This window comes from Taudactylus pleione, unplaced genomic scaffold, assembly GCF_031769625.1.
Source record: "Taudactylus pleione unplaced genomic scaffold, aTauple2 ptg000209l, whole genome shotgun sequence".
Lineage (NCBI taxonomy): Eukaryota > Metazoa > Chordata > Amphibia > Anura > Myobatrachidae > Taudactylus > Taudactylus pleione.
In genome coordinates this window covers 1229624-1244868 of record NW_028284611.1, presented here as the reverse complement: position 1 = coordinate 1244868, position 15245 = coordinate 1229624, and the positions used below count along the sequence as shown (strand labels likewise).

The following is a 15245-nucleotide window of genomic DNA, read 5'->3' as shown; positions in this document are numbered from 1 at the left end:
TCTTTTGATGAGTTCCAGTTATATAAAAAAACAACAATATATTTATTTTTCTGGAAAAGATTTCTGGACTGCACAACCTGACTATATATATATACGATGGGAGGTGCTACCTGATGAGACTAATTGCAGGCACAGAAACAGACAAAATCTCAGGTGCACAACTCCAAATCATCAATGTGTATATAAGCAGTAAGAATAAAACTGGAGATTGACCAAGCACACATTATTCATGTCCATTTATCTATAGCTATATAAAAAGTGAATAAAATGAGTGACATGAAATGGTAAAAGCATTTTAGATACAAATTATATTATTGCATATACTTTCAATGTCAAAATAATTTTCTGCACTGTTTATTTATAAAATAGTTATCTGTCATCTGTTTGAAAGATAACAGCTGATTGTCTGGAGCACCATTTATAATATATTATACCATTTATAATATATTATACCATTTATAATATATTAAACCATTTATCATAAATTATATGATATTCATGATGAGTTTTAAAACTCGTTGCGTGTGATAAAACTCATTGATGATTGGGCCCCTTAGTTTGGGAAACATGACTGTCTTGTTTTATGTTGTCTATCTGCCACCAGACTAAGGGGGAGATGTATTAACGGTGACTTCGCCGATGCGGTACATCCCCCTTGACTTCGCGTACATACCGCGGTTCATTACCGCGGTATGTACCAAGGATTTTGCAAAGGACAGCTCTCTCGATGAGAGCTGTTTTTTGCGATGCTGCCGGGCAGAGGGACTTCCGGGTTGAACACCCAGAAGTCCTTCTGCGCATGCGCAGAAGGCCGCAGGCCGCGGGGGCTCATGGGAGGGATCCGATCAGATCCCTTCCAGCCCCGAGCGTCGCATTAAGAAGCCCATAGGCTTCTATTGGGTAAAGCCACCTGAAGGTGGCGTTACCTAGCGATGTGAATACATACGGGGAATGCGGTAAAACCCCCGAAAACTGCATTTTCGGGGGTTTTACCGCATTTTTGCCGTTGATACATCTCCCCCTAAGAGGTCTAATTAGTAAACATAAAAATGTCTTTTCTCCAGCATTTTAGCTGGATAATTTGTTTTCTCTTCTTCCTATTGATGGAAGAAAAAAAAACAATGAAATCACCTATTTCACAGAATTTTCGTATCTTTTCTCTTAGTGATGCAGACCCTATAAGTCTCAATGGGGGATGATCAGTTACGTTATTTATGGAAAAGAGAAAATCTTCTTCTGCAAACTTTTCTCCAAAAGATAATGACCAGAGAAACACACAACTAATTCTATAAGCAGATAGTAATAAATTTTAATAAAAATGAACAGGAAATGATTATATACACACATAATTTACCCATATTTATTTATTTATTTATTTATTAAAAGTTTCTTATATAGCGCAGCATATTCCATTGCGCTTTACAATTGTAAACATTAATAGAACAAAACTGGGTAATAACAGATAGATATATAGGTAGGAAGGCCCTGCTCACAAGCTTACAATCTGTAATCAAATTCAAGCAAATGTGATGACCTAATTTTGATTGCACTTTGCAGCGCGTGGGAAACCTAACATGCATGGTGAGAGCCCCGTCTATCATTGGGCACTCCGTGCACATCAGTGTAACATGCACACGAGCCGCAGCCTTGGCTATGGGACTGAAAAAAACCTTGTCTGCACAGAGAGAAGCTTCTCAATACACTATAATAATGAAATGCATCTACACAGGGCCGGATCTACCATTAGGCAGCTCTAGGCAGCTGCCCAGGGTGACAGGATCAGGGGGAGGGGGGGCGCCACTGAGTCTACGCATCACATAATTAAGGGGAATTAAGAGACATCCTTGTTGTACTCAATGCAGGCAGGCGGCTGGGGAACTTATAAGAATCCCCCTCCGCACTTTCACCTTACTGACTGGAAGTGGGTATAAGCAGTGCCGTAGCTAGCGCTCCTGGTGCAGGCCACACCCCCTCCATATGACATCACGTGGAGGGGGCGTGGCCGGGAGCAGGTGATTACAGCAATCCCAGGAACATCCTCACGAGTGATGGCAGCGATGTGACCATCTGGAGCGTCCTAAGCACACTCCAGGTGGCACTGCTGCAGAGATTCTTGCAGCTGAGTGCCGTTACAGGCACCCTGCTAGCCAGATGCAGGAGCTGTGGGTGGGCAACGGTGCTGCCGACAGAGCGCTGCACTCTGTGCGGCCACACTGCTGCACACCCCTAGTTACGGCCCTGGGTATAAGTGATGGTGGGTGGCAGTAGGCTGAAGTTTTGCCTTGGGTGCCCAGAAACCTCGCACAGGCCCTGCAGCTACAACCTTGCGATAGTTCAGAGCCGCCTTGAACCAAATTAATTTCTACAAAATAGACAAACACAAGGAAGCGTCCATAATGGATTAAAAACACCTCAATAAAAATATTAATAAATGTGAGCCAAATGGACCAGTACTTTATAATAAATGTAAAAAGGCTCATCTCAAAACCAATGGTCTCTCCAAATCCATTGAAAGAAGATCTTATATAGATGGATTCAAAGTATTTCAGTATATAAGTATAACTATGTTAACATCAACTGTTTATTATACAATTATAAAATGTAAAATGTTTCTCACCAGATGAGTAGATGTTGCCCCAACCGGTCACCCAGCACTCCATGCCACAGGGGAAGGTGACTGTGGCAGAGGGCAGACAGATTGGCATAATGTAGTTGGTGTAGGTGACAGGTCTGTCAAGCTTTACCAGCGCAATGTCCCCTCTCTTCTCTATGTCTGTATACAGAGGGTGCGTAATAATTCTCTCGGCATAAGCAACAGTTGTATGATTATCCCACACAGACAGCTGGTATCTCCCCAGGTAAATAGTATAATCGTAGGGATAGGAAGATCTGTAAAAAGCAGAAACAGTATTTTAAAAACAATTTATATGAAAGCACCATGTACTGTAAGAGACATTTATTGAAAAATTTTAAAAAGATCCACAGGTAACATATAGGGACTTGCCGAAGATACCCTATACAATAAATAGCTTTGCTACTGAGGTGATCACAATGGAAGTGGGAGGAACTATGGTGCATACACTGGGGGCCTGATTCAGAGCCGGACGCTCTGAACAAGCACCCGCTCTGAATCAGGGCGTTTTTTGTTTTTTTTTTGTTGCGGCCTCTTGGACCACCCACAGCTTATGCGAGCGTCCATGATGATGGTCGCGATGGTCAAGATCACCACGACCCTCGGGCTTGTGATGAGACCCTTGCGGTAGGGTCTCGTTCCCGCAAGCCCTGGAGTGCTTTTGGCTCTATCAGAGCCAAAATCACTCCCACTGACATCACTTGTGATGTCAGTGGGGCCAGCCTCAGACGGTAGGCGTTCCCATGGGAACGCCTCCGTCTGGGTAGACACGCCCCCGGCACGCCCACCAAAGGGGGCGTGCTGTCACTCAACATCGACAGCACGCCCCCTTTGGTGCGAGACCCATAACGACGGCTTGGCCTCTGTCGTGCGCATGCGCAGCCTCCGTCGTGCGCATGCGCACTTGGCCAACATCGACCCGCTTGCGAGCGCTCAGTAATTGCACATTGCCTTTACATAATTATCATTTGATTTACTGCGATTTAAGCACTGAAACGCAGCAGAAAATCAGTGGTTTGTAAATCAGCAGTTAGTAAATACACGCCCCTGTCTATTATAGGATAGTTACATGTTTGTCACTTCATTTGCACTGTGGGAACGTTTAGAAACCAGTCTTTTATAAAATTATAAAAGAGGCTCAATCTTCTCAAATAGACCTCAGTCAAGACATGTTTTGCGCTGAACACTGCGACAAGTACAATCGTAGTTAATGCCGGTGCTGGTGCTTTTCTTATGTCATATCATCAGCACAACAATATTGGAGGGGCTATAGACCTATCACATTGCTGGGCTGTGGCCCTACAGGCTGGGCCCCATTTGTGTAAATTCAGTTTCATCCAGTGTTCCCACAGAACAGGGGAAGGATCCCTACTAAACTAATGTTATAACTCATGTGGCTGTCTGGGATCATGTTACTGACTCTGTGATCCATTCTTCATGGTGACAGGTACAAGAGGAAGTCACCTGACAAGCCCGGGCCCACTGGGACTCATGACCACTGAGCCACATCACTTGAATCTGTAGGTGAACAAGACCATGGAGTGATCTTACCTGCTGGAACCTGTTTTATACAGAATGCCCAACACACCATAATAAGTCAGTTCTGTTAGTATTTGTAATAAAGAGATCCACTACCCACCCCTAATAATAATAATAATACTAACATGCTGTCTATTTAATAGCTTATAGGACACCGCCAGTGATATCACGCAGTTGCAACCATTATTGCGGTTTTATCTGTATTCACGGCTGTGGAACTATGCAAATGCTGGTTTCAGCCTTCCCCTTGTGTACTTGCATGCACTGGAATGTGTAAGCCCTGAGATGGCAACTTTCAATGGCCATGGACAGGTTGTAATGGACATCTGTAAACAATACGCTATCAGCGCATCATCGCTTTCACCGGGTGCAATGTCACCTTCTGAACTCTGGCTAAAGATGGCCTCTGTGCCTGTGGTAATGTGTCTGAGAACACAGACGCTTGCCTTACCATGCCTGTGACACTCCCATAAGTAGTATCCTGGGATAGGGACTCTTATCTATTCTTTATGATATATCAAATATAATAGTCAGTATATCCATTTATCCACTATACTATAGGGGTAAAAGAGCCATTCAGATTGAGGAGTACTATTTATTTATGTCCTACAGACACGAGTTTTCAGCAGACTATTACGTGCACAGACTAGTACTGGGAAGCTGCAAACAAGTTAGGCAAACTTTCTGTTAATACCTATTCTGTATTGATAAATTGAGTAATAACTAAGAGCCTAAGATATATGAATAACTGTTTAGTATGGATGTTAGCTTCTGGGGTGATTGAGGGGAACTAACAGTGGGATAGTAAGACCTCTATTGGGGGAGGATATAATAGTAAGAATAATAGTTTTATATTACAGGGAGTTTTTACAGTTAGGGGTTAACCAAAGTTAGGAGACAATTATTCTGGGGGAAGTGGAAGTATGGGCAAAGCCGCTGAGGAGACAGTGAGAGGGATCCGCTCGGATCTCTCTTTGCATACCTGAACTCCTTCCCATAGGAAGGATTGGGGCTATGAGAACAAGCGCCATCTGAAGATGGTGCTGTTGCTCTCAAGCAAACTTGCGAGAGCATCAGTGAGAATATCAGGTGGTCCTATTCGGACCCCTGATGATGAATGGCCGATAACCTAAATATAGCATTTCAGCATGTGGTTAACCGGCCATTTACCGCTTAATGAATAGGCCCCCAAGTGTTCTATTTTAAGGTGTGTGGGAAAGATTGAGCTAAGGAGATATATAAAAATATAGTTTTATCAGTTCGCATTGTTATAAACATATTCCAAATTTCCAACTGATGTGACGTTACCAAGAAATGTCTTCATTGATATTGCAAATATATAATTAACCTTACTGGAACATACAGTATTACAGGTTTTCCTGAGCAATAAATAAATATCTAAAGCTTTGGTCATTCTGGTGTATTATACCCCTTATAGATATGAGAGCCGGGAAATTGCCGGGTCTATCAACCTGGCAATTTCTCTGGGTCTCAGCCCAAACCGAACCTGGATCTTCGTCCTGGGTTGTTTACTTTCACATTAAACTAAATCCCGGGTCGATGCGCGTTTACGTGCGAAAACCGGACTTAGATGCAAGTATTAAAAGGGTATTAGTGTCACCTTATTTGGGATATTGAATATTAGGATATTGAATAGAAATGAAAGGAAAGGTGAAGCCAACCCCTGGTGGGTTACCAATATATTACCAGGCTTGGGTGAAGGCACTGAGTAGATTGATGGCAACATGGGAGGAGTGTAGAATATTGTACCTCTTAATTTCAAGTAACCCACATATAGTACAGGTGAGCCAGGGTTAGCAAATAAATGCTCAACTGTGCAAATATCACCACTGAATCAGGCTCCTTATTATATCTACGTTTGATAAAGACACACAGCCGCTGCTATAATGCTCTGTGGGTAATAGTGGAGGTACAGAGACAAGTGTATGTACTACAAGAACACAAGCACGCAGTTATTATACTCACTTTGTGAAGCAGTGAGCAGCCGTCAGAACCCACTGGTCAGAGATCAGGGACCCTCCACATATATGTGACCCCCCATACTGCAGGCTGATCTGCCAGGGCCAGTCACCGTCCACAACATCTGTGCCCCCAACTATCCGGCCAGGGAAGGATGAGGAGCCACACACTGGGGCTGTTGGCGTGGTTGTTGCAGTTACAGGTTTCGCAGTAGTAACAGAAATCAAGTAAGTAGAAGAAAAAAACAGAGGATTATACAGCTATGCTAATAAATATCCAGCCATTATCATTGATCCACTTTATTTCTTACTAGTCCTGTACTAACTTTTATCACAGGTGCTTTCTAAATCCACCATCAGCCTTTAGCCATGTGTCTCTGACAGCTGCCCCTTGTGGACCATTCAAGACAAGCTATGATTCTCATGGAGTGTTGTGTGTTAAATTATATAATATATTTAATTTTATAATGCATGACATGGAAATATATACTATCTAAAATAAGGTTTGTCATACACTGAAGAGCCAAAGTCATGGGATAGATGCCATGGGGTAAATTTAAGTGAGAGTTTTCAGAAGTGGAATAATGTCAATGCTGGATGTGAACTTGGCTGAGGCAGGCCAGCTACACAGGATGCAGATGGGAATAATGTTAATGCTGAATGTGAACTTGGTTGAGGCAGGCCAGCTACGCAGGATGCAGATGGGAATAATGTTAATGCTGAATGTGAACTTGGTTGAGGCAGGCCAGCTACGCAGGATGCAGATGGGAATAATGTCAATCCTGAATGTGAACTTGGTTAAGGCAGGCCAGCTACACAGGATGCAGATGGGAATAATGTTAATGCTGAATGTGAACCTGGTTGAGGCAGGCCAGCTACACAGGATGCAGATGGGAATAATGTTAATGCTGAATGTGAACCTGGTAGAGGCAGGCCAGCTACACAGGATGCAGATGGGAATAATGTCAATGCTGAATGTGAACATGGTTGAGACAGGCCAGCTACACAGGATGCAGATGGGAATAATGTTAATGCTGAATGTGAACTTGGTTGAGGCAGGCCAGCTACACAGGATGCAGATGGGAATAATGTCAATGCTGAATGTGAACCTGGTTGAGGCAGGCCAGCTACACAGGATGCAGATGGGAATAATGTTAATGCTGAATGTGAACCTGGTAGAGGCAGGCCAGCTACACAGGATGCAGATGGGAATAATGTCAATGCTGAATGTGAACATGGTTGAGACAGGCCAGCTACACAGGATGCAGATGGGAATAATGTTAATGCTGAATGTGAACTTGGTTGAGGCAGGCCAGCTACGCAGGATGCAGATGGGAATAATGTTAATGCTGAATGTGTACTTGGTTGAGGCAGGCCAGCTACACAGGATGCAGATAGGAATAATCTCAATGCTGGTTGTGAACTTGGTTGAGGCAGGCCAGCTACACAGGATGCAGATAGGAATAATCTCAATGCTGGTTGTGAACTTGGTTGAGGCAGGCCAGCTACACAGGATGCAGATGGGAATAATGTTAATGCTGAATGTGAACTTGGTTGAGGCAGGCCAGCTACGCAGGATGCAGATGGGAATAATCTCAATGCTGGATGTGAACTTGGTTGAGGCAGGCCAGCTACACAGGATGCAGATGGGAATAATGTTAATGCTGAATGTGAACCTGGTTGAGGCAGGCCAGCTACACAGGATGCAGATGGGAATAATGTTAATGCTGAATGTGAACTTGGTTGAGGCCGGCCAGCTACATTGGATGCAGATGGGAATAATGTTAATGCTGGATGTGAACTTGGTTGAGGCAGGCCAGGTATGCAGGATGCAGATGGGAATAATGTCAATGCTGAATGTGAACTTGGTTGAGGCAGGCCAGCTACACAGGATCCAGATGGGAATAAGGTCAGTGCTGAATGTGAACTTGGTTGAGGCAGGCCAGCTACACAGGATGCAGATGGGAATAATGTTAATGCTGAATGTGAACCTGGTTGAGGCAGGCCAGCTACACAGGATGCAGATGGGAATAATGGTAATGCTGAATGTGAACTTGGTTGAGGCAGGCCAGCTACACAGTATGCAGATGGGAATAATGTCAATGCTGAATGTGAACCTGGTGGAGGCAGGCAAGCTACGCAGGATGCAGATGGGAATAATGTTAATGCTGAATGTGAACTTGGTTGAGGCAGGCCAGCTACACAGGATGCAGATGGGAATAATGTTAATGCTGAATGTGAACCTGGTTGAGGCAGGCCAGCTACACAGGATGCAGATGGGAATAATCTCAATGCAGGATGTGAACTTGGTTGAGGCAGGCCAGCTACACAGGATGCAGATGGGAATAATGTTAATGCTGAATGTGAACTTGGTTGATGCAGGCCAGCTACGCAGGATGCAGATGGGAATAATGTTAATGCTGAATGTGAACTTGGTTGAGGCAGGCCAGCTACGCAGGATGCAGATGGGAATAATGTTAATGCTGAATGTGAACTTGGTTGAGGCAGGCCAGCTACGCAGTATGCAGATGGGAATAATGTCAATGCTGAATGTGAACTTGGTTGAGGCAGGCCAGCTACACAGGATGCAGATGGGAATAATGTCAATGCTGAAAGCGAACTTGGTTGGGGCAGGCCAGCTACACAGGATGCAGATGGGAATAATATTAATGCTGAATGCGAACTTGGTTGAGACTGGCCAGCTACACAGTATGCAGATGGGAATAATGTCAATGCTGAATGCGAACTTGGTTGAGACAGGCCAGCTACACAGGATGCAGATGGGAATAATGTCAATGCTGAATGTGAACTTGGTTGAGGCAGGCCAGCTACGCAGGATGCAGATGGGAATAATGTCAATGCTGAATGTGAACTTGGTTATGGCAGGCCAGCTACACAGTATGCAGATGGGAATAATGTCAATGCTGAATGTGAACTTGGTTATGGAAGGCCAGCTATGCAGGATGCAGATGGGAATAATGTTAATGCTGAATGTGAACTTGGATGAGACAGGCCAGCTACACAGGATGCAGATGGGAATAATGTCAAAGCTGAATGTGAACTTGGTTGAGGCAGGCCAGCTACACAGGATGCAGATGGGAATAATGTCAATGCTGAATGTGAACTTGGTTGAGGCAGGCCAGCTACGCAGGATGCAGATGGGAATAATGTCAATGCTGAATGTGAACTTGGTTGAGGCAGGCCAGCTACACAGGATGCAGATGGGAATAATGTCAATGCTGAATGTGAACTTGGTTGAGGCAGGCCAGCTACACAGGATGCAGATGGGAATAATGTCAATGCTGAATGTGAACTTGGTTATGGCAGGCCAGCTACACAGTATGCAGATGGGAATAATGTTAATGCTGAATGTGTACTTGGTTGAGGCAGGCCAGCTACACAGGATGCAGATGGGAATCATCTCAATGCTGAATGCGAACTTGGTTGAGACAGGCCAGCTACACAGTATGCAGATGGGAATAATGTCAATGCTGAATGCGAACTTGGTTGAGACAGGCCAGCTACACAGGATGCAGATGGGAATCATCTCAATGCTGAATGCGAACTTGGTTGAGACAGGCCAGCTACACAGGATGCAGATGGGAATAATGTCCATGCTGAATGTGAACTTGGTTGAGACAGGCCAGCTACGCAGGATGCAGATGTGAATAATGTCAATGCTGAATGTGAACTTGGTTATGGCAGGCCAGCTACGCAGGATGCTTATGGGAATAATGTTAATGCTGAATGTGAACTTTGATGAGACAGGCCAGCTACACAGGATGCAGATGGGAATAATGTCAATGCTGAATGTGAACTTGGTTGAGGCAGGCCAGCTATGCAGGATGCAGATGGGAATAATGTCAATGCTGAATGTGAACTTGGTTGAGGCAGGCCAGCTACACAGGATGCAGATGGGAATAATGTTAATGCTGAATGTGAACCTGGTTGAGGCAGGCCGGCTACACAGGATGCAGATGGGAATAATGTTAATGCTGAATGTGAACTTGGTTGAGGCAGGCCAGCTACACAGGATGCAGATGGGAATAATGTCAATGCTGAATGTGAACTTGGTTGAGGCAGGCCAGCTACACAGGATGCAGATGGGAATAATCTCAATGCTGGATGTGAACTTGGTTGAGGCAGGCCAGCTACACAGGATGCAGATGGGAATAATGTTAATGCTGAATGTGAACTTGGTTGAGGCAGGCCGGCTACACAGGATGCAGATGGGAATAATGTTAATGCTGAATGTGAACTTGGTTGAGGCAGGCCAGCTACACAGGATGCAGATGGGAATAATGTCAATGCTGAATGTGAACTTGGTTGAGGCAGGCCAGCTACACAGGATGCAGATGGGAATAATCTCAATGCTGGATGTGAACTTGGTTGAGGCAGGCCAGCTACACAGGATGCAGATGGGAATAATGTTAATGCTGAATGTGAACTTGGTTGTGGCAGGCCAGCTACGAAGGATGCAGATGGGAATAATGTCAATGCTGAATGTGAACTTGGTTATGGCAGGCCAGCTACGCAGGATGCAGATGGGAATAATGTTAATGCTGAATGTGAACCTGGTTGAGACAGGCCAGCTACGCAGGATGCAGATGGGAATAATGTCAATGCTGAATGTGAACCTGGTTGAGGCCGGCCAGCTACGCAGGATGCAGATGGGAATAATGTTAATGCTGAATGTGAACTTGGTTGAAGCAGGCCAGCTACGCAGGATGCAGATGGGAATAATGTCAATGCTGAATGTGAACTTGGTTATGGCAGGCCAGCTACACAGGATGCAGATGGGAATAATGTCAATACTGAATGTGAACCTTGTAGAGGCAGGCCAGCTACACAGGATGCAGATGGGAATAATGTCAATGCTGAATGTAAACCTGGTTGAGACAGGCCAGCTACGCAGGATGCAGATGGGAATAATGTTAATGCTGAATGTGAACTGGGTTGAGGCAGGCCAGCTACACAGGATGCAGATGGGAATAATGTTAATGCTGAATGTGTACTTGGTTGAGGCAGGCCAGCTACACAGGATGCAGATGGGAATAATCTCAATGCTGGATGTGAACTTGGTTGAGGCAGGCCAGCTACACAGGAAGCAGATGGGAATAATGTTAATGCTGAATGTGAACTTGGTTGAGGCAGGCCAGCTACACAGGATGCAGATGGGAATAATGTTAATGCTGAATGTGAACTTGGTTGAGGCAGGCCAGCTACACAGGATGCAGATGGGAATAATGTTAATGCTGAATGTGAACTTGGTTGAGGCAGGCCAGCTACACAGGATGCAGATGGGAATAATGTTAATGCTGAATGTGAACTTGGTTGAGGCAGGCCAGCTACGCAGTATGCAGATGGGAATAATGTCAATGCTGAATGTGAATTTGGTTGAGGCAGGCCAGCTACACAGGATGCAGATGAGAATAATCTCAATGCTGGATGTGAACTTGGTTGAGGCAGGCCAGCTACACAGGATGCAGATGGGAATAATGTTAAAGCTGAATGTGAACTTGGTTGAGGCAGGCCAGCTACACAGGATGCAGATGGGAATAATCTCAATGCTGGATGTGAACTTGGTTACGGCAGGCCAGCTACACAGTATGCAGATGGGAATAATGTTAATGCTGAAAGTGTACTTGGTTGAGGCAGGCCAGCTACACAGGATGCAGATGAGAATAATCTCAATGCTGGATGTGAACTTGGTTGAGGTAGGCCAGCTACACAGGATGCAGATGGGAATAATGTCAATGCTGGATGTGAACTTGGTTACGGCAGGCCAGCTACACAGTATGCAGATGGGAATAATGTTAATGCTGAAAGTGTACTTGGTTGAGGCAGGCCAGCTACACAGGATGCAGATGAGAATAATCTCAATGCTGGATGTGAACTTGGTTGAGGTAGGCCAGCTACACAGGATGCAGATGGGAATAATGTCAATGCTGAATGCGAACTTGGTAGGGGCAGGCCAGCTACACAGGATGCAGATGGGAATAATGTCAATGCTGAATGTGAACTTGGTTGAGGTAGGCCAGCTACACAGGATGCAGATGGGAATAATGTCAATGCTGAATGTGAACTTGGTTGAGGCATGCCAGCTACGCAGGATGTAGATGGGAATAATGTCAATGCTGAATGTGAACTTGGTTACGGCAGGCCAGCTACACAGTATGCAGATGGGAATAATGTTAATGCTGAAAGTGTACTTGGTTGAGGCAGGCCAGCTACACAGGATGCAGATGAGAATAATCTCAATGCTGGATGTGAACTTGGTTGAGGCAGGCCAGCTACACAGGATGCAGATGGGAATAATGTTAAAGCTGAATGTGAACTTGGTTGAGGCAGGCCAGCTACACAGGATGCAGATGGGAATAATTTCAATGCTGGATGTGAACTTGGTTGAGGCAGGCCAGCTACACAGGATGCAGATGGGAATAATGTTAATGCTGGATGTGAACTTGGTTGAGACAGGCCAGCTACGCAGGATGCAGATGGGAATAATGTCAGTGCTGAATGTGAACTTGGTTGAGGCAGGCCAGCTACACAGGATCCAGATGGGAATAATGTCAATGCTGAATGTGAACTTGGTTGAGGCAGGCCAGCTACACAGGAAGCAGATGGGAATAATGTCAATGCTGGATGTGAACTTGGTTGAGGCAGGCCAGCTACACAGGATGCAGATGGGAATAATGTTAATGCTGAATGTGAACTTGGTTGAGGCAGGCCAGCTACGCAGGATGCAGATGGGAATAATGTCAATGCTGAATGTGAACTTGGTTGAGGCAGGCCAGCTACGCAGGATGCAGATGGGAATAATGTCAATGCTGAATGTGAACTTGGTTGAGGCAGGCCAGCTACGCAGGATGCAGATGGGAATAATGTCAATGCTGAATGTTAACTTGGTTGAGGTAGGCCAGCTACACAGGATGCAGATGGGAATAATGTCAATGCTGAATGTGAACTTGGTTGAGGCAGGCCAGCTACGCAGGATGTAGATAGGAATAATGTCAATGCTGAATGTGAACTTGGTTACGGCAGGCCAGCTACACAGTATGCAGATGGGAATAATGTTAATGCTGAAAGTGTACTTGGTTGAGGCAGGCCAGCTACACAGGATGCAGATGGGAATAATCTCAATGCTGGATGTGAACTTGGTTGAGGCAGGCCAGCTACACAGGATGCAGATGGGAATAATGTTAAAGCTGAATGTGAACTTGGTTGAGGCAGGCCAGCTACACAGGATGCAGATGGGAATAATCTCAATGCTGGATGTGAACTTGGTTGAGGCAGGCCAGCTACGCAGGATGCAGATGGGAATAATGTCAGTGCTGAATGTGAACTTGGTTGAGGCAGGCCAGCTACACAGGATCCAGATGGGAATAATGTCAAAGCTGAATGTGAACTTGGTTGAGGCAGGCCAGCTACACAGGAAGCAGATGGGAATAATGTCAATGCTGGATGTGAACTTGGTTGAGGCAGGCCAGCTACACAGGATGCAGATGGGAACAATGTTAATGCTGAATGTGAACCTGGTTGAGGCAGGCCAGCTACACAGGATGCAGATGGGAATAATGTCAATGCTGGATGTGAACTTGGTTGAGGCAGGCCAGCTACACAGGATGCAGATGGAAATAATGTGAATGCTGAATGTGAACCTGGTTGAGGCAGGCCAGCTATGCAGGATGCAGATGGGAATAATGTTAATGCTGAATGTGAACCTGGTTGAGGCAGGCTAGATACACAGGATGCAGATGGGAATAATGTCAATGCTGAATGTGAACTTGGTTGAGGCAGGCCAGCTACACAGGATGCAGATGGGAATAATGGTAATGCTGAATGTGAACTTGGTTGAGGCAGGCCAGCTACACAGGATGCAGATGGGAATAATGTCAATGCTGAATGTGAACTTGGTTATGGCAGGCCAGCTACGCAGGATGCAGATGGGAATAATGTTAATGCTGAATGTGAACTTGGTTGAGGCAGGCCAGCTACACAGGATGCAGATGGGAATAATGTCAATGCTGAATGTGAACTTGGTTGAGGCAGGCCAGCTACGCAGGATGCAGATGGTATAATGTCAATGCTGAATGTAAACCTGGTTGAGACAGGCCAGCTATGCTGGATGCAGATGGGAATAATGTCAATGCTGAATGTGAACTTAGTTGAGGCAGGCCAGCTACGCAGGATGCAGATGGGAATAATGTCAATGCTGAATGTAAACCTGGTTGAGACATGCCAGCTACACAGGATGCAGATGGGAATAATCTCAATGCTGGATGTGAACTTGGTTGAGGCATGCCAGCTACACAGGATGCAGATGGGAATAATGTTAATGCTGAATTTGAACTTGGTTGAGAAAGGCCAGCTACACAGGATGCAGATGGGAATAATCTCAATGCTGGATGTTAACTTGGTTGAGGCATGCCAGCTACACAGGATGCAGATGGGAATAATGATAATGCTGGATGTGAACTTGGTTGAGGCAGGCCAGCTACGCAGTATGCAGATGGGAATAATGTCAATGCTGAATGTGAACTTGGTTGAGGCAGGCCAGCTACACAGTATGCAGATGGGAATAATGTCAATGCTGAATGTGAACTTGGTTATGGCAGGCCAGCTACGCAGGATGCAGATGGGAATAATGGTTATGCTGAATGTGAACTTGGTTGAGGCAGGCCAGCTACACAGGATGCAGATGGGAATAATCTCAATGCTGGATGTGAACCTGGTTGAGGCAGGCCAGCTACACTGGATGCAGATGGGAATAATGTCAATGCTGGATGTGAACTTGGTTGAGGCAGGCCAGCTACACAGGATGCAGATGGGAATAATGTGAATGCTGTATGTGAACCTGGTTGAGGCAGGCCAGCTATGCAGGATGCAGATGGGAATAATGTTAATGCTGAATGTGAACCTGGTTGAGGCAGGCCAGCTACACAGGATGCAGATGGGAATAATGTCAATGCTGAATGTGAACTTGGTTGAGGCAGGCCAGCTACACAGGATGCAGATGGGAATAATGGTAATGCTGAATGTGAACTTGGTTGAGGCAGGCCAGCTACACAGGATGCAGATGCGAATAATCTCAA

At 45.3% G+C, this 15245-nt stretch overlaps 1 protein-coding gene across 2 annotated transcripts in view; it reads right to left on the bottom strand.

Annotated features, from left to right (window-relative positions):
- LOC148517803 (transmembrane protease serine 9-like) overlaps positions 1–15245 on the bottom strand; it is a 267334-nt gene that overhangs the window by 85457 nt on the left and 166632 nt on the right. For both annotated transcript variants that reach the window (XM_088478151.1, XM_088478152.1), the window contains exons 8-9: positions 6158–6326; positions 2618–2889 (exon numbers count right to left, since the gene is read on the bottom strand). In XM_088478151.1, the coding sequence (XP_088334277.1) occupies positions 2618–2889; positions 6158–6326 (441 nt within the window). The remainder of the gene's footprint in view (positions 1–2617; positions 2890–6157; positions 6327–15245) is intronic.